At 37.5% G+C, this 22,076-nt stretch overlaps 1 protein-coding gene across 2 annotated transcripts; it reads left to right on the top strand.

The window, feature by feature from the left end:
• Window positions 1–6,833: 6,833 nt before the first annotated feature.
• Window positions 6,834–20,508, top strand: LOC116297341 (uncharacterized). 2 transcript variants are annotated; one of them, XM_089026882.1, is made up of 12 exons: window positions 6,834–7,014; window positions 7,154–7,291; window positions 7,389–7,437; window positions 7,556–7,603; window positions 8,930–9,060; window positions 9,861–9,938; window positions 11,233–11,341; window positions 12,475–12,770; window positions 14,209–14,258; window positions 14,620–14,679; window positions 16,240–16,302; window positions 18,249–20,508. In XM_089026882.1, exons 1-11 carry the CDS (start codon window positions 6,967–6,969, stop codon window positions 16,271–16,273), a joined length of 1,041 nt encoding a protein of 346 aa, XP_088883008.1. In that variant the 5' UTR covers window positions 6,834–6,966; the 3' UTR covers window positions 16,274–16,302; window positions 18,249–20,508. The 2 variants fall into 2 exon arrangements, with proteins under 2 accessions (XP_088883008.1, XP_088883007.1); XM_089026881.1 differs by having other exon boundaries at window positions 10,999–11,341.
• The last annotated feature ends 1,568 nt before the right edge of the window (window positions 20,509–22,076 follow it).

Raw genomic sequence — 22,076 nt, 5'->3', positions numbered from 1 at the left:
AAAATCTTAAAATGGGCTGAATTAAAAAAATAACCACGCAGAGCGAAAGAAGTGCTATTTCTCAATGATCGGGTAAAATGTCGAGGCTTTATTTGAAGTTTCAATGATTTTATTGAAATTTTTGATGAATCTCCATACATTTCCTTATAACAGGACAATACAGAAACCAAGCTTGGGCTACCTGTGCTCTGCCCTGTGCCCAATTTGTGTAAAATATAGGTGTATTTTAAAAATCAGCCTTTTCACATGTAATTCTTTATTAAAAGGTAGGTAATTATACATTTTTGTAAAGCTAATAAAAATGACTTTCTAAAAAAAGCAATACTTAGTGTATTTATTTATTTATTTCGCTTTCTTCGAAGTCTTCATCGATACTGTCCTCGCTTTCCTCTTCACTCGTTTTCTGGATCAAAAATACTTTCTTCATCACTTTCTGAAATTTCTTCTACAACGGAATCGTTCCACACTTGATCTAAAACATCTTGGGCAGAAAAATGAGCCATATTCTCCTTAATGTTTCAAAAAAATGAATGTAAATTGTCTCCTCGTGGCATGAAGGCCGCCATTTTGAAAAGTTTGCTTTGATCGAAAACAATCCAATGCATATTGATAAGACACAGGTTACCCATTAACTACACCTTTTGCTGTTCATTAACCGCAAAGGAATATTCATTAAAGCGAAGAAGCATTGTCATTAGAGCGAACAGACATACAATAAGGCGAACGGAGCTTCAATAGTGCGATGGAACGTTCATTAAGAAATTTAGCATTGAATTTGACAAATTCATCAATTCATCAATTCATCAAATTCAATGCTAAATTTCTTAATGAACGTTCCATCGCACTATTGAGACTCCGTTCGCCTTATTGTATGCCTGTTCGCTCTAATGACAATGCTTCTTCGCTTTAATGAATATTCCTTTGCGGTTAATGAACAGCAAAAGGTGTAGTTCCTAGTCTCCTACATAACGTATATACTTCGTAATGTGCCGATAGAATGTGTCTGTCTTTGCCGAGGTTTCTCCAATTGCTTACTATCAATCACGTGACTTTTTGGAGTTGACTGGGGGGCAACCAAGCGGATTCTAAGTCAAAACATATCAAAATAAGTCTTCAAACTATTGTATTTGACTATTTTCACGACATCAAACCAGAAAACGAGAGATCAAAACAACCTCCAGGATTCTACAAGCCATCAAAAAAGAGCTATTACCGGAAGTGACGTCTATTGATAGCAACCTATAACACTGTAATCTCAACCTCGTTCCCAGGGCCTTCTCACGCAGAGGAGAGAAGACCCTGGCGTTGGCTGGTCACGTGACAAATCCGACACCCAGCATATTCATATTCGGGTGTTTTGAAAATACCGCTGAAGAAATAACTGGAGGAATGCGGGCACATTGAATTAAGCATAAATTAATATCAAGTGCCCTTGGTATTTTTCTCTTCAAATTCTCTCTATTTCATTACACACACCGAACGCATAATTTCAAATATGGCAACTCGAATAAACCGGTTGAGTCCTTAACAGTGCTTCGTCGTGTGGAATTTCCTTTAAAAATAGGTAATTTTCCATCTTTGAATTTTGAACCTCTTCAAGCTTTTCTTAGCCTGCGCTGCATCCGGAATTTTCTTTCGATACTCGTTTCTGACCTCCCTGGTCGATAAACCAACCTCACTGGTCGATACTCGTTTCAGACCTCCCTGGTCGATAAACCAACCTCACTGGTCGATACTCGTTTTAGACCTCCCTGGTCGATAAACCAACCTCACTGGTCGATACTCGTTTCTGACCTCCCTGGTCGATAAACCAATCTCACTGGTCGATACTCGTTTCTGACCTCCCTGGTCAATAAACCAACCTCACCTTGAATGCTGTGACGCATGAGGAGGCATTTATGGTTATTTGTTGTTCCTCGTAATTCGAAACACCGGCTTCTATGGGAAAACTAACTTGCAATCATTTCTATAAGAGCAATGAGGAAAACAATGACGTATTTCAAATTTAATTTATTGTACCAGTAGTGTTTTGTATATTAAATGATTACTCCTCATACGTCACAGCATTAGCATATGGCGTGAAAAACCTTCATAACTTCAAGAAGCAGCGTTCCAACCATGTAATTTTTTCGGGCTATTCAACATCTTACCCCATGTAGAATCAATACTGAGAATATTGTCAGAAGGGTGATAGGCACTTTAAAGATAAAATACGAGTACAACTGGTAAGAGCAATGAGTAAATTTAGCGGTTCGTTTACTCGAATTTTTGGTCTGGTTTATTTTTGTGTCTACTGCATAATATATATATTTAGGCACTGCCTAAAAGCGGACCTCCCGATACGGAAGTCACAGGTAGAACAATCTGAATGAAACTGAAAGGTAAAATTAAGATCGGGGAAAAAATCTTCAATTTTTTTGGAGGAAAACAATCAATGCAGTTTCAAGCCATGAAAGAATGGAACAATCTGAGTGACACTCTTAAACAATATTCTAATATCAACCATTTTAAATCGAATTTCTTTTAAACCTGTAAACCTAAATAATTTGAACTTTTCATCTTTTACAATTTTACATACTAGTAATAATGATGTTGACTTTTCAGTAACGAGCTGGTTTCGATATTCAACCTCCAAATTCTCTTTTTGCATATTATTGTCAAAATATCTTATTTATCAGGACCTTCTTGAAAATCACATTTATAAGTGAAGAAGCTTCCTGTTAAAATATGAATGTAAATAAATAAAGTCTAGTAGTCTATCCGTGTAAAAAGATATCTAAAAGCCTTCTTCGTTTTGCCGACTGGACCCCGCGATAGGAGACGAACAAAGCTTTTTCTTGAACGAAAAACATACGATAGCTGCTTAAAAACAACCAATTGTTAAAGATTTACAAAGCTAAATAAAGGACGAATATTTGTTGTAATATGCTCTTCATGTTATATTTCCTCCAGCATTAAAATAAATTAATCTTATCTATAGAAATTTTAAAAGTTTTGAGAGAAAGTCTTTGATTTCTCGATTCGTCGAGCAAAATGCTTGTCAAAAAAATACATATATATACGATTGTTTGCTAAAAAAACACACACCTGAATTATTGAAGAACACTTCTTGATCCATCTTTGAATACATGAAAGTGTTTTTATAATTGTTTAAGGTCCATGACTTGTCCTAAAGCGATTTTTTCTGTGCATTTGAGAGCCGCATTTGTGAGTAGTTTTGCTTTGATATCAAGCGGGATTCCTGTGTTGTGTACACGCCCGGACGGACGGACGTATGGACGTACGGACGGAAGTGACGTCAGCCAAACCGTGAAAAATCAACTCGATGGTTTACCATTTTTTAGAAGGCCCGCGCGGGAGCTCCGCTATTAATAAGCAGTAGACACTATGCCATCGAGTTTACCGCGCTGAGATATACTTCATATCCTATTTAACTAGCGAAAAATATAGTTAAATGACATACGATATAACTGACATAAAATTTACCCCGGCGTAAGGGTTGTAAAACTTCGGATTACTTTCGGATCCCAGGTGCACAGCTAGCGGCGCATGGCGATGATAGCCGATGTTAACCGAAGTCCCGCGTACTGGCTGGTCAACTTGGTTGCTCTGTTTGCAACTGCTTACGATATTTTATCGTTCGTTCGTTCGTTCGTTCGTTCGTTCGTTCGTTCGTTCGTTCGTTCGTTCGTTCGTTCGTTCGTTCGTTCGTTCGTTCGTTCGTTCGTTCGTTCCTTCCTTCCTTCCTTCCTTCCTTCCTTCCTTCCTTCCTTCCTTCCTTCCTTCCTTCCTTCCTTCCTTCCTTCCTTCCTTCCTTCCTTCCTTCCTTCCTTCGTGTATTAGTCGTATGTTGAGTGATAGCCTTCGTAGCCAGGCGTTCTTCAGGGTCTTTTTAGTTTTAACTGAAGAACGCCTGGCTACGCAGGCTAGTCGAGTGAGTGAAAAGTGTTCCCAATTCACAGTGCGAAAACGCTAGAACGACTAAAAGCTTAATGTGACAGCCTACTTTTCCCGAGTTTGTTTTCGAGATAATCAGCATCAAGAGAATATGAAGTAAGAGAGCATATCCCTGTGACCCATGAAAGTTTCTTGAAAATCTATTTTTAGCTCCGCGCGCTAGTCTGAGCTATTTTAGCATGCGAATCTTGATTGGTCAGAGTTGTAGTGATGTCATAGGTACACAAGAGATCGGCAGTGACAAATCAAGCTTCACGTAGTTGAAAAACCAAACTTTATTCAATTTGACGAGAAAATGTGTTTAGAGGAATTCCTTGAGAAATTCTGAAAGGTTTTTGAAAGAATCCATAAACAGCATATGTAAAAAATAATCAGCTGAGACAACATCATTCAAGCTTGTTTTTAAATCAAAACAATGGTCGCTCGATTGAGACTCAATCATTTTGGAGTTTATTGCAGTTATAGATGAGACTGTAAGTTATTCCACAATTCTCCACCTAAACTGAAATACAGTTAATATTGCTGCATCCCAAGAACACGTACTTCTGACCTGAACTTCAGTGTTTTCAAAACGACAAGTTATCTAATGGACATCTAAAATGAAGGTAGATTGGAGCCGGATTTTCGATGAACAAACTTGTTGAATTCACTGAGTCAAGAGTTTAAAAAACTTTAGACTTGAGAGAAAATTTAGCATTTACTGTTGGAATCAGTTGTTTACCAGTAAAAAGAAGAGCTTTTAAGATAGCTGAAAACAGTCAAGCTGCTCGGAATAGAAGAATTAAACATAAAGGCACAAATACGCCGAACTGAGAGCATCTGGCAGAAAAAATCGCAAGTATTTAAAAATGCCCTTCAATCAGGTGAAAATAATCTCTTTTTTATTAGTTTGAATCCTCATATACTAAGTTTGATTCACTTTTTGTACTTCGCCGATATTGTGATTGTATTTCTATTGTCTGTTTGGGACTTTAGAAGTTGAAAAGTTATGAAAAAAACACCTGAACATTGAGGCGGAGCGAAAATTCATGGTGCAAAATTTGAAATTCTCCTTTTCAAAATGGGCAATGTCTTTTGCATAAACTGACACACCGTATTTTGGCAAGCTAAACATATTTAATAATCGTGAAAAATCACTTCAGTGCCTCTTGTAGTTTTTTCCTCTGTGAAAACAGAAAATTTTCTTCGGCACATTTCGGTGCAAATAGTTTTTCTGATTCGTGTGTGAAACAAAATACTGGTCTTGTTCATCGTCTTCTTAATTACTATAGAAAACACAACGGTAAATGCTTTTTTGGCTGTATTCACTGTAGGTTTTTCGCTATTCTCATCGTATTTTTTATTGTGGTTTCCTTTCCCAAGAAGTCTTCGCTGTTTTTAGCGCTTGTTTGTATATGACTGAAAACCATCCTGATTTGATCTTTTTCGATGTTCTTTTACATCACTTGTTAAGTTAATGTTTAATTCGTCCATGAAGAACACATGATACTTTAATCATTTCAACTTTTTACTAATTTTGAAGGCATTTCTCTCGTCGGGAACTAAACATTTTTAGCTCGCATAGAAGTCACTACAACTCTGAGCAGCAATAAGGGATCGCATGTTAAAAATAGCTCAGGCTTGCGCGCGCAGCTAAAAATAGATTTTCAAGAAACTTTCATGGTTACAGACCCATGTATGGGAGATGTGTTCTCTGATCTTACTTAATATTCTCTTGTCAGCATTTAATGAAAGCCTATACTACGCACGAGCTTTTGAAGTAAAAATCGCGCCACCGGAAGTGATTAGAAAAAAATTAAGATTCATAAGAATATAGTTATTTGCAGACTCTATGATTGCACGAATGACGGCTAGTCAATCATTCTACAATAATACATGGATATTTTCGACAAAAAGACAAAGAGACACATTGATTTGTCATATTTTGTAGTTTCGGTGCTATTAAAAAATCTCATAAAGTCGAACAAAAATCCCTACAAAAATCTATTTTTTCATGTGTTAGAAAAATTTACTTTTTCTAGAATGTTGATATAACCTAGCATTTCAGGAGTTTTTTCGAATAAGCTATTAAAAAATAGAGAGTCCCGTGCAAAATTTGAGGGTTTTGCCCTGTTGAAGCTCAAAACGCGTATGGTTCTTCAATAAAATCTTGTAGATTTTTCAGCGGTTTTTAAGTGCCTGGACACCAATCATACTTATATATTTTTGTATGTGAAATATCCGGCAGTTTTATTGAAATCTTTTACGTTATAATACTCGAAAAAAAATTGCTATATAAAAACACTAAAAAATACATACTTCTTGTATACGATTACAATTCATTGCGAAATAATTACAAACATAATTGCTAAAAACAAAGATTAACTTAATTGTTCTAAAACAAAAAGAATGATTCGCGTATTTGAGCCAAGAAAAAGGAACGATGAAATGGTAAATTATACACCGTGAAAAGATGAAAAAACTTACTGACGTTTCGGACGCTAAAAGCTTTTACTCCGACGAAGGACTAGCGTCCGAAACTTCAGTAAGTTTTTTCATCTTTTCACGGTGTATAATTTACCTTTTCATCATTACTGTTTCATTAGAAACACCGACGCAGCTCACACTAGTTTTTAGCTAGTTATATCTTCTAACTATTCATGACACATGACCTAAAAGGTTTCCAAAATATCATTTCTAAAATAAATGTTTATTGCTAAAAATAAATTGTTTAAATTTTAAATACACATTAAGGAATGTAGAATGTATACTGAATTCTAATGGCTTATTTAGAGCACTGTGACGTAGTCAAAATGAATAATTTGGTAATGTGTTCGTTTTAATGAATCTTTGTGATTATCGCGCTGTGATTGGTTGGTTTTTGTTTACAGGTTTTCGCGTCTTCCCGCTGAGACGCGTTGCCTGATCGAGCGTGGACTACAGACACTATTGCAGTCATATACTCACACACTTTATTGACAAAAAAATAGGAGAAAATACCGCTCGAATTCGAAGAAATTTGAACCCAAGATGCCTAGGAAAGCAATGAAGGTCATAGTAGAGCTAGACATCCATACGGTGAGAATATTTTGCAGATTTGAGCTCGGAATTTTAGAGTTTGACTTGGTTGCTAACGACGCTATGCGAAGTGTGTTCTCGTTCGAAGTTGGATTTCTTTTTGTGCTAAATGATCATCGTAAATCTAATTTATATTTAGGTAACATGTCCTGGGACTTTTCTACGGGATTATGGATATGTGTACTTGAAAGTTAACTGTATGGGATTGGAAGTGAACACAAAGTCTGTACCTCCAACGTTTCCTCTCTTCTTCCACGAAAGACTTCGCTTCGAAAGGGTACGTCTAAAAAGCGATCATTTAACCACAACAAATTATCCGATCTCTTTAATAATTTATCACAGAAAACCCTAATACTCAAGCTTCGTTTACCTAGGTTTTTAGAAGCTGCCAAGATCCTGCTTATGTCTCGATTCATCTCAAAGGTATCGTGAAACTTTCACTTTCTTTGGCGTCCGCCATGTTGAACGAAAAGCTTCATTTCAAGACTATTAACTTTAAACCTTTTATTATTTCCTTCTAACATTTTCTTTCAATCCTCAGGCGAAGATATTTTGATAGAACTAAGACAACACGACGACTATATCTCAGGTATTTTCAATTATGCATAATTCACATTTTGATAATTTTGATTATAATTTTTTCTTTTAAGTTCCTGTGGGTGTTTTACTTTGTAATCTTAACTAATTTACTCTAAATGCTTTTGTTTCTTGCTAATTAAGACCACAAAAGTTTCTCTGACCAGCTTGTTACGAAACGAAGCAGTTGAACCCTTAGTATTTACACTTAAAATCTCTTTTTAATTACACAGTTTCACAAGCTTAAAGAGCGTCTAAATTAATTCTTCTAATTCTTAAACTCCTAAGCTCTAGCTTCTTATATCAAAACCTTAAGTATTATCCATATATTTTAATTTTCTAAACAAGTTTTGATGTAAGAAACTTACGGATAAGATATTTCACAATTAAACAACATTTTCTTTAATTGCCTTCTCTAATTTCACTTTTTCTACCTCGTCTTCATCTTCATGTGTCTGACCTTTACTTTCTATATATTTCTGAAGTTTGTAAAAATAAGCTTTACTAAGGCTTTGAGGAAGATTTGGAAGATAAGCTAAGGTTTCTATTTACATAGGCTTTCTGTCTGTCACTCAAATTCTTGAATTGGCTTTGTTACTGTCTGTCAAACTTCTCAGCAAAAAAATGTTGTCTCACTTAGCTATTGCATTCTTTTTCTGTTGTGCATTGCTTCTTGTGCTTGGATCCATCAGATCTATTGTCTGTAAAGGCATTTGTTTGAGTAGCAATTTAGAGATTTGGAGTTAAAGCCTCAGCACTTGAAATGAATTTTCGACATACGCCACTCCAAGAAATGCTCACATTAAGGTTTTTGTTTTGGCTCAAGTAAGATTTTCTTTTATCTCTATGACCCACAAAAGCTATGTGGAATATTTACTAAGCTGTCAACTATGTATTTATGAAGTAAAAAACTTACAGTCAAAACAGTTCAAGCTTACCCCTTAGATTCCATTAATGATTTAGTTTTTTCGAGTAATGAAACTTATTGTTCTTTACAAAAATACCAACACTCAGGATTCAAAATAATAGCCAATTCAAAACTTGAATTCTAATTTGACCATTCCATATAAGGAACACCCTAATCCAATTACAATGCCAGTTTTGGATTGGTCATTATTCTCGGAAAGAATAATAAGTTTCAATATTCGAATAATGAGCATTAATGGAATCCAGGGGGGGTAATTCTAATTCGATCCTAGGAGATATTCACGATAGGGCTATAAACCTCAATATCTCCTTTCGCACTCACCAATGCGAATGAATTAGGCTTTTTTTTTGTTTTTTAAAGCTTGAGCCATTTTGACTGTAATGCCGTAAATTATTGTTCATTTCGTTTCAGATGGTTATGTCATTGGTCACTATGCCAACAATGCAAGAGACTACCTTTACCCAGCAGTGGCTCCTTACCCAGGGACAGGAAGGGAACTAACACTGTTCAAGACGTCTCTCTTTAACCCCATCAGAATAACGGTAAGTAACAAGCGATGCATTAAAATCTCTGGTCTCAGCATCTCAAAATAAAAAATAATAACTGTATCAACACTTAAAGTGGGACTAGCACAAAAATCATCCAAATTTTTATCCAGCTGAAACTTTACTGGAATAACCCTTAAAGAAATAATAATCACTGGTTAAAGTTTTTTTGCTGATATTCAGATGAGAAGTATTATGTTTTAACAAATTTTTATAGGAGTCTGTGACGTCATACACTCAACACTAAACATTTCTTTGTATTTCGTAATCAAACTATCCGCTAGTTTTATACTCGGTATTGAAGAAAAAGTATCATAAAAGGATTCTAACCACAAGTTATGTACATTAAGTCCCTAAGCGGACCTTTGGGTTTAATAGAAAGAGTAAAACATGAAGTTATTTACAAAGAAATGTATGAAGCAATGCTCATAGCATTTTGAGAGTATGACATCAGACACCTAAAAAATTCATTATAAAAATATGATACTTCCCATTGGAATATAGGGAAAAAACTTTAACCAGTGATTATTAGACCCTTAAAGATTACTCCATTGAAGTTTCAGCCAAATTAAGTTTCTGAAGATTTTTGTGCTAGTCCCCCTTTAATAGTAAATATTGCCATAGTATGGGCTAAAAGCATTCTCAGTACATTCTCAATGGAGATAACCTAACAAAATGCCGAGGGGGGTATCTATAAGGAATGGCTACATCATCAAGAGGAGAAGTCTTTACCTAATTTTACCTTATAAACTCAGCCTAATTTCAAAATTTTTGTGCATCCATATTTCTTTATTCAGGGCCAACCATTAAGACTTGAATTCTCCACCAAGACAACCATTAAAGAAGTGCCAGACCCAGATGACTTCAACTCTTCAGTAAGTATTTCTGTTACCTTTTAGTTTGTGATTTTGTCGCATCCTCCCAAGTTATGGGGTAGAATTTGTGGTCTGGAAAAGAATATTGCTGTCTGTCAGGATGGTCAGCCATGGTAGTCATTTAAACAAACATTAACATAATTTGGCATACAAGGCTCACTAGGTTTTTCCATTAACAGAAGCAATAAAAGGTGATTTTGGTCCAGTTTCTAAGTGGATAAATAAAGGCAAATTTGACAAAGCCTGACATACCCAAGCAAGACCAGAATGCACCTTGTTTGCTGTATGACAAATGGCCTTTGTTTGAGTTTTTTGTGAGATCGATGCATGATTTGGAAAGATAAAGAGCTAAAACTAATTATTACTAACACCTACAAGAGAAAAAAATTGATAAACAGCATCAGAATAAATACTCTAATCACTGTCATTGCTAATCTAGATCATCAACACCATACCAAACCACACCATACCATACTTTACGATACAGTATAACACCACACTACCTTCCACAAAGATAACAAACCAAATCACACGATAAGACAATACTGTACCACACTATACAATACCATATAACACCACACTACCTACCACAAAGATAACAGACCAAATCACATGATAAGACAATACAGTGCCATGCTATACAATACCATATAACACCACACTACCTTCCACAAAGATAACAGACCAAATCACCAATCGACACCAAAAGATGAGGAACATACTATAATGTAATCAGATAGGTCACTAAGGCTGCGCTCATAATGTATGGCAGGGGGGGGGGCCGGAGAAATTTAGGGGGATGGGAAAAATTTTTACCAGTAAAATGGTGGGGGGGGGGGGGGGGTTGAAAAAAGTTTCAGAGAATTGGGGGGATGCAAAATTTTTAGAAGAAGCTAAGAGAGATTGCCCAGGGGGGGGGGCGAAAGTTGTTTTTTGGGGGACTTCACCGGGGGATCTTAAGAATTTTTTGTCATTTAATGATTTCACCCGCCCCCACCCCCTTTGCCATACATTATGAATGCAGCCTAAACTCAGATGCACGCACTATCATCCATTTCAGGATTCTGGCATGGAGGAAGGTCTGACAGACAGCATGTTTAAAACCAGTCGACGCTCCCTCAGCCCATCCAGGTCCAGAACTAGATCCCGCTCCCCTTCGCCTACGCGCCGCCAATTTTCCAGCACCCCTAGAGTAGATGATACATTAACTAGTCACAAGGATCGGTTTGTAGTTCGCCATAAGGATGAAAAATTGTTGGAAAGTCGTGACTTTGGTTCTTTTACTCGTCCTAAGATGAGACGAAGCCGTTCGAAGTCACCTTCCCGAAGACCAAGATCTACCTCTCCTACGAGACTCAGTCAGTCCTCGAGGCTTGGGATGTCAGCTGTTGAGCCTTTACCTTGTGAGTGTTACAAACGGTTTTCTATTATCTAGATCATTTGTCATTAACTTGCATATTGTTTCTCTGTTTGCGTGCAACCTTTGAGAAGATAAGGTAGTGCACTCACCTCTCACCTCTGGGGTCTAGGGTGTGATTCCTGGACTCAACATCACATACATTAGTGAATCAAGGGTGGTGTAGGGGTAGTGCACTCACCTCTCACCTCTGGGGTCTAGGGTGTGATTCCTGGACTCAACATTGCATACATTAGTGAATCAAGGGTATGTAGGGGTAGTGCACTCACCTCTCATCTCTGGGGTCTAGGGTGTGATTCCTGGACTCAACAACACATACAATAGTGAATCAAGGGTGGTGTAGGGGTAGTGCACTCACCTTTCACCTCTGGGGTCTAGGGTGTGATTCCTGGACTCAACATCACATACATTAGTGAATCAAGGGTGGTGTAGGGGTAGTGCACTCACCTCTGGGGTCTAGGGTGTGATTCCTGGACTCAACATCACATACATTAGTGAATCAAGGGTGGTGTAGGGGTAGTGCACTCACCTCTCACCTCTGGGGTCTAGGGTGTGATTCCTGGACTCAACATTACATACATTAGTGAATCAAGGGTGGTGTAGGGGTAGTGCACTCACCTTTCACCTCTGGGGTCTAGGGTGTGATTCCTGGACTCAACATCACATACTTTAGTGAATCAAGGGTGGTGAAGGGATAGTGCACTCACCTCTCACCTCTGGGGTGTAAGGTGTGATTCCTGGACTCAACATCACATACATTAGTGAACCAAGGGTGGTGTAGGGGTAGTGCACTCACCTCTCACCTCTGGGGTCTAAGGTGTGATTCCTGGACTCAACATCCATACATTAGTGAATCAAGGGTGGTGTAGGGGTAGTGCACTCACCTTTCACCTCTGGGGTCTAAGGTGTGATTCCTGGACTCAACATCACATACATTAGTGAATCAAGGGCAAATTGCAGTTCGATTCTACAAGTGCCACGGAGTACAATTAGTGTTCAACAATTTCAAGATGAATATTCGTTTTTGTCGGGTTATTCTGTTTGTTCTTTTGATCTTACTTACTTTGATCTTTTTTTTTGTCCCGTCATTTAATATTTCGTTTTTGTTCTTAAACACAGCGTGGAAGTATTCCGAAGATTTCCCTACATATTCCTCCTCGCGCAAGCACCATCGTTCAATAACAGAGCCTATGTCCCTTAGTTACTCTAGCCGACCATCAAGTCCATCACGAAGCCTTCGTTACGCTCTTGACGATCTTAACATCTCCTCTTCGACTACTAACAAGAAATTCAGCGATCCATTGCTGCGCTTTAAGACGCGCTATTCTCCAAACCTGAAGGCTGCTCTTGGAGCGTCTGACCGCATACAAGAACGAGTGGAAAGAATCCTAGATACTAAAGATAGAAGTTTGATGGTAACTTTAGTTTACTGGATTTTTTTTTGTTTTTGTTTTTGTTTTTTTCTTTGATTATTTTATTAGCTATTTGGTTCTCTTTGTTGGTGTTGCTCAGGGCCGTAACCAGAACTTTTACAGGGAGGGTGCACATCGAATAAAATCGGATCATTGATGGTTTTTTTTTTTATTACCAACTCAGTGGCGTAACTAGGGATCTTGCAGGGAGGTGCACAGGCAATAATTTGCAGAACCAAAATGAAAAAAAAAGTTAAACAAAAGAAAGCAGAACCAAAAAAGGAGATGGATGAGCGGACCTTAAGCTTTTATGGGGGGGAGTGCACGTGCAAAAAAAGAAAAAAAGGAGATGGATGAGCGGACCTTAAGCTTTTATCGGGGGGTGCACGTGCACCCTTGTGCTCCCCCCTCCTGGTTACGGCTCTGTTGCTATATTAACCATTCCGAAAAGAAAAGAAAAGAAAAATCTAGGTTGAGTTGACACTGCAGTGCATTGTGGAACATATTTCCAAGATGGCGTCTATTTTGTGCCCTAAAGCATACCCATAATGCACTGCACGCAAACTTGACCCAGTTTTTTCCTTAACCGCGGAATGGGTAATAGTTGGTTAAGAAGCACGGGAAGTGTGCGCTGCTATTGCGTTACGTCTCATCTCTGGGGTCTTCGCATTATATGTGAGCAAAGGTTGTTGGGTCTCTCCCTTGAGTCGATCTATGGTTTTTTTATCCTTCTCAATTCGCGCACTGTGAATGGATACCGTTGATAACGGTTTATTACCGTGCCGTGGCTCATGATCAGTTCTGATACCACAGAAATGCAATACCACTTTACTGCTTCACCAGTTTACCGCTTCTACACAGTGTGTAGAAAATACAGTGTTGCACGAATGGTCTGTATGTGTCACGCACAGCTGTGTCACGCACGATAACTACATGGCTTTGCAATATTGCACCATTTTGCACGCAGTCGATAGCAGTCTTTGCGTAACGCGCAAAGGTCTGAGTTGCGCACAATCTGTATGCGTCAAGCACGGCCCTGTCACGCACTTTAACTGCCTGGCTCTGTACAAATGTACCATGTTGTACGCAAGTTCGGTATGTGTCACGCATTTTAACTGTCTTCCTTTGTGATGTACGCAGCCATTACACAAAGAGTGTCGAGTAAGACCTTGTTCTTGGCGCGTTTAAACTTTTTAACAAATTTGTTTTCAATACAAGCTGCATAGTTGTTAATTTATGTTTCAAGTTTGATTCAGCTTTAAATGTAGTCCAATGAACCTTGATCATTTTTACACACATCGTTTGAGAATAGATAAAAAAAAACTTGTGCCCTCGCCATTTTTCCAACATTTTTTCCTGAATGGAAAAAAGGAATAAATTAACCTTCTTAAAAATTTCAAACCTGTTCTAAGTATAATTTTATGTCTTGTTCTATTTTTAGTTAAAAGGAGATTCAGATGATGAAAGTGTGGACTCCCTCGACATCCTGAGGTTTGTAGCTTGAGGGCAAAGCAATTGTCAATTTAATGAAGCTCCTCTAGAGGGAAGGAGTGGAGCTATCCGCACTACCCACTGCATTTAGAAGTGAAGTCCAGGATTTTGTACTCAAATATCTCTAAAACTAAAGTCAAATTGCATCATTATATGTATTGTCTGTTTGTATGCCTTCTATGTATTTGTGTAAAGAATTATTCACTACGAACATTCAGTATCAAGCATTTCAATAAGTCTCTGAGGGGAAGTGAATGTTTACTGGTAGGAAATACTTAAATCAATGAAATAAGGTCCCTATTTTGAAACATTGTTTTCGCCTTGCATTAATCAATGTTATTTTATAATTCTAATCTTGCAGGGATTCGTTAAGGGAAGAAAGACGAGCGATCAGCGACGCTATACGTGAAGCTGATAGGGCGTAAGTAGTATACACCTAATTGAAAAACGTTGTCGGGTTCAAAAAAAGGCTAGATCATCAAAGCTAAGACCGAAGGGGAGCATGGGAAGACAAACAATTATGCTAATTTCATGCGTATTGTAGTTTTCCCTTCCTGTGCACATTTATGCATCATGGCTTTGGCATGCTGTTAATCTAGGTCGACCGACTTTGCTCTACTGTGCATTTTTACATGTCTATATGCAAATATAATACAAATTTCGGAGTACCCAAAATCCCTTTCGGTCTTAGCTTCGATGATATGACCTTCTCGAACCCGACTACGTTTTTTCAATTAGGTGTATACAAACCAATAGACTATTACAATTTCTGTATTTCGATTGGCTAGACTACTAGAGGTCTTTTGTTTTGATAACCATCAATTAACACCTCAAGAAGGCTGTCTTACGAAAAAAACGAGTATACATTGCGCTCAACAGGATTGTTGCAGCGTTTTTCCACCCCTGAAACATGTTGCACGCAACGTTTCAAGATCAGTTAAAGCTTGCTCAGCTTCTGCAACATCGCTAGCAATATTTTGACATTTTTAGCCAATCAGGTTGCGCTAAAACGAAAACCGCTGACCAAAAGTCTTAGCATAGCAAGGAGACGCCATATTGAAACGATGTTGCGTGTTTCGTTGCAACGTGTGTCACTCCTCATTCAGATTTGTTGCGTGCAATGTTGCATGTGTCGAATTATAAGGCGAATTTAAAGCAAATTATTCTGTATTTCTACAAAAAATACGTATTGGCTACACATATTAGGTAGAACATGTTCGCTTAGCCTGGTTTTGGCTTCTAAAAGACTCTCGTTATATGTACCTCTACGACTCGAGCTGCAAATCATTATGCAAAGTAAAGAAAAGTATTCTGTATTTCTACGAATAGCGATGTATTGGCCACAATAGGTAAAACATGGTGGTTTAGCCTAGTTTTGGCTTCTAAAAGACTTGATATAATTTACCTCTACGACTCGAGCTGCAAATGACTATTCAAAGTAAAGAAAAGTATTCTGTATTTCTACGATAAGCGATGTATTGGCCACAATAGGTAGAACATGTTGGTTTAGCCTAGTTTTGAATTCTAAAAGACTCTCGTTAATATTTACCACGATGACTCGATGTACAAAACTGACTTGGCTATTTTTCAATCCACTGTAATTCTTCTGATAATTGTATCATCACTCTATAATCCCACATAAGCAACTATTGTATTATTTTCAAATTCTCTTTCCTGTCCAAATTAAAGATTCATTTGGATCGTTTCCATTCGCATTCTTTCGAGGGAAAACTATGAGTTATGGAATCAGTCTAGTATAGTTTGGAATGATATAATTAATCTACAATAGGACTACATGTCTGTCCAATTTGGAAATAATTGAATTCAAAATATTCCTCTGACTTCCAAATTGGACTCGGCCCGTATCGGACTCTTCCAATTTTGTCAGTTCTCGGAATTTTTTTCATCCAATTATTTCCAAATTGGACAGACATGTAGTCCTATTACCTATACTAACAGTAGATCTGTTTTTGTGTTGTAGAGCGTATTACAAGTCGCTTGGTATTGATCTTTGATGAGTGTAAAATATGTCAATCCTTGTTTGGTAAGATACACGGCTTTCAAAAATGGCTGCTGCTAATTTGCATAAACATTAAAAATCAATGTTTTTGAAGTCCATATCAAACAATTGTTGTCATTCGCGGGCTTCCTGTCGTGACAAACCACGCTCCCCTCCCCTACACATTTCCAGTCCTTTTTCGGCCAAAACCAAGATGGCCGACTAGTTAGTGATGTTTTCACTCGATTTACTGTAAGTTTGAGCAGTTTTGAGCAAGAAATTCGCCTTTAGTAAAGAAAGTTATATTCCAATTTCCAAATATGTTAAGTACATTCGTTATATGGTAAAAGAAACGGCTCGAGCGGAACGACAACTTTTCTATGTGGCTATCCTTGACAAGATGTGAGCATTTGAAGTTTTGAAAATGCACCAAACGAGGCCATTAAGGCCTCCAGTGATAAATACATACAAAACCCTCTATTTTCTTTCTTTCCTAAATTATTTGGTACTCGGCCAAATTTTACAAAATGTTCTGGAAATGGTTTTCATAAAGTATTTTCTCAAATAGCATTGTATAGTTTCTGGTAAACAGGCTTCATTTTCTCTATCAGAAAAAATGGATAGTTAAGGTTTTGGTTGCATGTTACTTACGAGCCAAAAATGTATTTTCAAGATCCGGGGGGGGGGGGGGGGGGGGGAGGGGGTACTACCACCCCAACTTGGGTAGGGGTGTGTCGCCAGGACCTCAAAACCCTGACCCTATCCCAGACCTAAAATTTTAATTTTACATACCCTATCCCAGACTAAAACTAAGAATTATACACCCTATCCCAGACTAAAAGACGGAAAATACGGTTTTACAATCGATTGCGATCAATATTTACTAACATTTTTATTGTTTTTGGTTGGCAGAAAGCGTAGCCTATTCGCCAGACAAAAACGACCAAAACGTTAACCCTATCTCAGACTAAAATGATACCCTATCCCAGACAAAGTGTCAAAAAATGATACCCTACCCCAGACCCAAAAGCCGAAAAACCATACCCTATAGGGCGGCACATACCCGTATAGCAAATATAGGGGAGTACCCCCCCCCCCCCCCCCCGGGTTTCAAGAGCTCATGGTCTCTTTGTATTCATTTAACAAATAAACGAAAGAAAGCTTTACTCGTCGAAATGTAGTACCAATCAAATGTGCTTCAAAACCACATATTTTCCTTTTTTAGAGGAAAGATGTAATTTTTAATAAAAATAAATAAATATTTGAAATTTGAAATTGAAAAACCGAATTCCTGTGATGTCATTCCTATGTTTAATTTTTTATAGAACGCATGGTTTTGACGTCATATCTGTTTCTATACTCTAATAAAACATAGCTTTTCGGCCAATCAGAGCGCGCGTTCGCGAAAATCTATTATAGAAATGTAAATAATGTCAACACAGAAGAAATTATGCCGCAAAAAACGTGCAGACAAAGTTTGGGAAAATTCTATAACGTTGTGATATTTCGCTGATTGCATTCACATCGCCCATAGTGCAGTTCGGGCTTGGTATGCAACATCCAACAACACGTTATCAACCCTTTTTTGAAATAGCCGTATATCAAGAAAATGAGAAGAGCATTGAGACATTATCAGCCCAAATTCCTTGCGCGCATTGTTAGTTTTAGTACTTCTTGATTCTACTTCTCTCATTGCAAGCATTTGTGGACCCACTGTGCAATAGTCCCCTTCACAGTTCCCTGCGCCATCTTAAAAGATAGCCGTGCCTTTGCATCGAAGCGAAACGAATGGTGAGCTTGCAATGATAGAGACGTGTGAATAATTGTCCAATGTGTCTATCATTGCAAGCTCACCGTTTGTCTCGCTTCGATGCAAAGGCACGGCTACCTTTCAAGATGGCGCAGGGAACTGTGAAGGGGACTATTGCTTTGTTGCGTACGAGTTTCCACCAATACATTCTCATTGATTCATTCTTCACTTTTGTCCACAGGGATCCCGCGAGCAATAAAAAGTGTGTGAGTAAAGACTTCAAGGGATTTAAGGGTATTGTTTTTATCTAGCGACGACAACAGGACATCCTTATCCTCGTTTACGCTACTCCAGTCTTTCGTCATCCTTGGAAATCCAGAGAAGACATCAACAATTATCTGCCACGGAGACCCGACTCAGTAGTGAAGAAGACATCTCTGGAATTCCAAGGACGGCTTTCTTCCCGTCCCAGCCAAAGAATATTTCAAACTGTAAAACAATTGATTATAAAGTGTCGAAAAAGCCTCTAAGGGGTTTTGGTCTATTTGATTTATTACTAAATTGAAAAATTGATAATGGAACGATTTTCGTATGAGTGGGAAACATACGGTTCTGACACGGTACGACATTCCATAACATTGAAATGGCTTCCTATGAGAATGGTTATCGTATGAGTGGGAAACTTAGGGTATTGACTTACAGCACGTACACGGTACGATATTCCATAACATTCAAATGGCTTCCCATAAGAATGGTATGGAATGGTTATGAGATGAGTGGGAAACGTACGGTACTGACTTACACGGTAAGACATGACTGAAATGGCTTCCCATTGTCAGTGAATCATCCAATCACAGAGGCAAAGTTTAGTGACGGTAAGTTACGTCACGGCCACGGTTGTTTCCCACTTACATCAGAACTAATTTATTTCCCCCTAATCGTGCGAATTCAGCCTCAAGGTGATTATATGGAAGTAACAATATTTGTATTATGATCATCTGGTTGGATGTACTCCTGAGAAGGACTGTTTGATTGGACTGAAGATGAATTCCGCTTAGGTTGTCGAAACGTCAGTCACTTCAAACAGTCCTTCTCAGGACTACATCCACCCGGATGATCATAATACGAATATTGTTACTTCGATAAACATTCATTCACTTGGGTTCAGACCGTTCTATACAATAAGGTGATTTTAGCTGCAGTAACGTCGGTGCATCTATTTATTTACTTCTGTAGGACGCTATTCTTTTCAGAATAAGATTCTTTGTTTGAGTCGTATCCATATTTGTGTGTCTTCTCGTTCACAACTACATGTTAAACAAAGGATCTCATTCTCCAGGGAAGGATAATAGCAAAGACAAACACGGCATATTTTGTCCAAAAAAAAGGAAAAAAGTGTAATCGATGCTAGTGACTTGCGATTCATTTTTGCCTTTTATTTTGGCATCAAAAACTCGTAGTGAAAAAAAAACACTCTTGATTTCAGGCCAAAATATTTCCTTTAGAATGCTAAACTAAGTATATCTAAACAAGTATATAGTGCATACCATATATTCGTGAAAAACTTTGAAAGAAATTGCAGAAATTTGCAGAAATTGTTCAGATCATTGACTCCTACAAAACTTACTTGCACTAATTTGTACAATTTTATTAGTTAACTTTTACACGAATATACGGTTAGCACTCTACTATATCTACGCTAATATTAATATATCAAAGATAAAGTATGTGATAACAAAAAATATTACTAGAATGACACAGAAGAAAGGGTACTGCGCACACTCGGAAAATTTACGAGCAGAGACCGAACACTTAACGATTTTTTTTATTCTCCCCAAACCTAAGTAAACAAATTTCGTTTTTATGAAGGAATACTCCAGATTTCGGGTGCATTACTTAGAATATACGACAAAGAAACCGGTATACAAAAAATACGGAAAAGATTTTAACGCAAATTTTGTAGTAAACTTATCTTTTTTTAGTATTTACAAATTTATGTTTTTAGCACGCGTTCGCCATTTTCCCGCCAATACTCTGAGCATGCGCAGTACGTTTTCACCGAGTTTATTATACTTAGTGATTTTTAGTCCAATATTTTGTTAATATATTCTAGTTATACGCCTTTTAAATTATTATCTCTTTCATTTATGTGAGATATATCTTATCTTTTATGAAATATTAGTCTTTCAATTCTTACATATTAGTGTGCAACAATGATTTGATGTTCGAGTTTTGGAACTCGTTGCTAGGTAACGTTATATTGATCATGCGCTTCGCAGGTTTTGTTTACATTTCCATTATTTTTGTACAAAACATCAAACTTATACCCAGACCTCCTTGGTCTTGTTTGGGTTCTCAAACTATGAGACCGAGGAGGACTGGTTTACTAATTTTTACTTATAATTTTGACGTTATTTTAAGAGATTTTTTTCCCCATACATTGTAACATTTTGACCTTTTGTGGTCCTGGATTTCTTAATAAATAATCTTTAATGGAATAACTTTATAACACTCATTTGTATCGTTTAGGTTGTTTTTCATGGGTGTGACCCCTAACTCAATATTTTCAGCATTGATTCTACATGAAGTAAATAGTCGAATGGTAAAATATTTTCATATGATTTGAGTGATGCATGTTGGAGATATCAAGGTTTATACTTCCATTAAGCTAATGAGTGTGATGTCATACTAGGCATTATTAAATATACGAAAATTTACTGGGGTAGTAAAATATCCTGTATAAAACATAATTATCTTACTCAGGGTTTATAGAAAGGTTATTGCCAATTTGTTTTTTCATAGTAATCAGTGTTTTGATTTAAAAATGATGACAAATAAACCCAAATGCCTACTATGACAGCACACTCATTAGCATACTGGAAGTATGAACCTTGATATCTCCAAGATGCATCACTCAAATCATATGAAAATATTTCACCATTCGACTCGGTTTACTTCTCGTAGAATCCATGCTGAAAATATTGAATTAGGGGTCATAGGTCATAGGATTTATTGTTTTTCCGTTCCAATTTTGCACGTAAACATCACGTGACGGTATCCATGTTAAATGACGAGAACAATACAATCGTTTCTCATGAGAAAAGATTCAGTTTCCGAGAGTAAAGAGAAGTTAATGTTATGTCATTTTAACATGGCTGCCGGCACATGATGCTGCAAAAACACTATGGAGCATTATTTCTTTCTTGGCAACGCTTGAGAAGATACTTCAGAAAGATTAAGATTCCCGCTTTTCTTTCCCTCAAGCGGCAAACGTGATTTTTTTTTCCTAGTCAAAGGTACGCAGTCCATTTTATTTTATTTCATTTGTATTACCGCGTAAAATTTTGTTTTCATCGAACGCAAACCCTGAAAAAATGAGATTATTTTTTGGAGTAAGAACTAAAGCTACAAAACTATGGAGAGTAAAGCCAAGCTTAAATCGTTTACACCAACGACTACGGAGGAACTATCTGTGCTTATAAAGAAAATAGCTAAGAAGTCATGCATCCTTGATCCAATTCCTGCAAAGATACTGATGGAATGCTTCACTGATCTCTTACCATTTATCACCAGAATAATTAACAGCTCTCTGGAGACAGCTACTGTACCTGTTAATTTGAAATGTGCTGTTCTTGACCCACGACTTAAGAAGGATACCCTCAGCACTGACGAATTTTCAAACTTTCGTCCAATTTCAAATTTCAAATTTGTATCTAAATGTATAGAGAAGGTAGTAGCAAGTCAGCTAGAACAGCATGTCACAAGAAACAGGCTAGATGAGCCCCTGCAATCCGCGTATAAAAAGTACCACAGTACTGAGACAGCGTTGGTGAAGGTCCAAAATGATATCTTACGAGCTATCGATAACAAGAACTCAGTGATCTTGGTGCTTCTTGACCTCTCTGCTGCCTTCGATACGATAGACCATGAAATTTTACTGTGCAGGCTCTCTTCCAGATACGGAATTGCTGACAAGGCTTATAAATGGTTCAAATCGTATCTTACTGATAGAATACTTACAGTTCATGTCTTGGGTGGTCAGTCTACTGAACGTATCTTACAATATGGT

This window comes from Actinia tenebrosa, unplaced genomic scaffold (assembly GCF_029948245.1).
Source record: "Actinia tenebrosa isolate PJP-AT-01 unplaced genomic scaffold, QUT_ActTen_1.0 PGA_scaffold10__47_contigs__length_13832649, whole genome shotgun sequence".
Taxonomy (NCBI): Eukaryota; Metazoa; Cnidaria; class Anthozoa; order Actiniaria; family Actiniidae; genus Actinia; species Actinia tenebrosa.
Note: the sequence above shows the minus strand (reverse complement) of the source record. Positions and strands in the feature narration are given on the sequence as shown.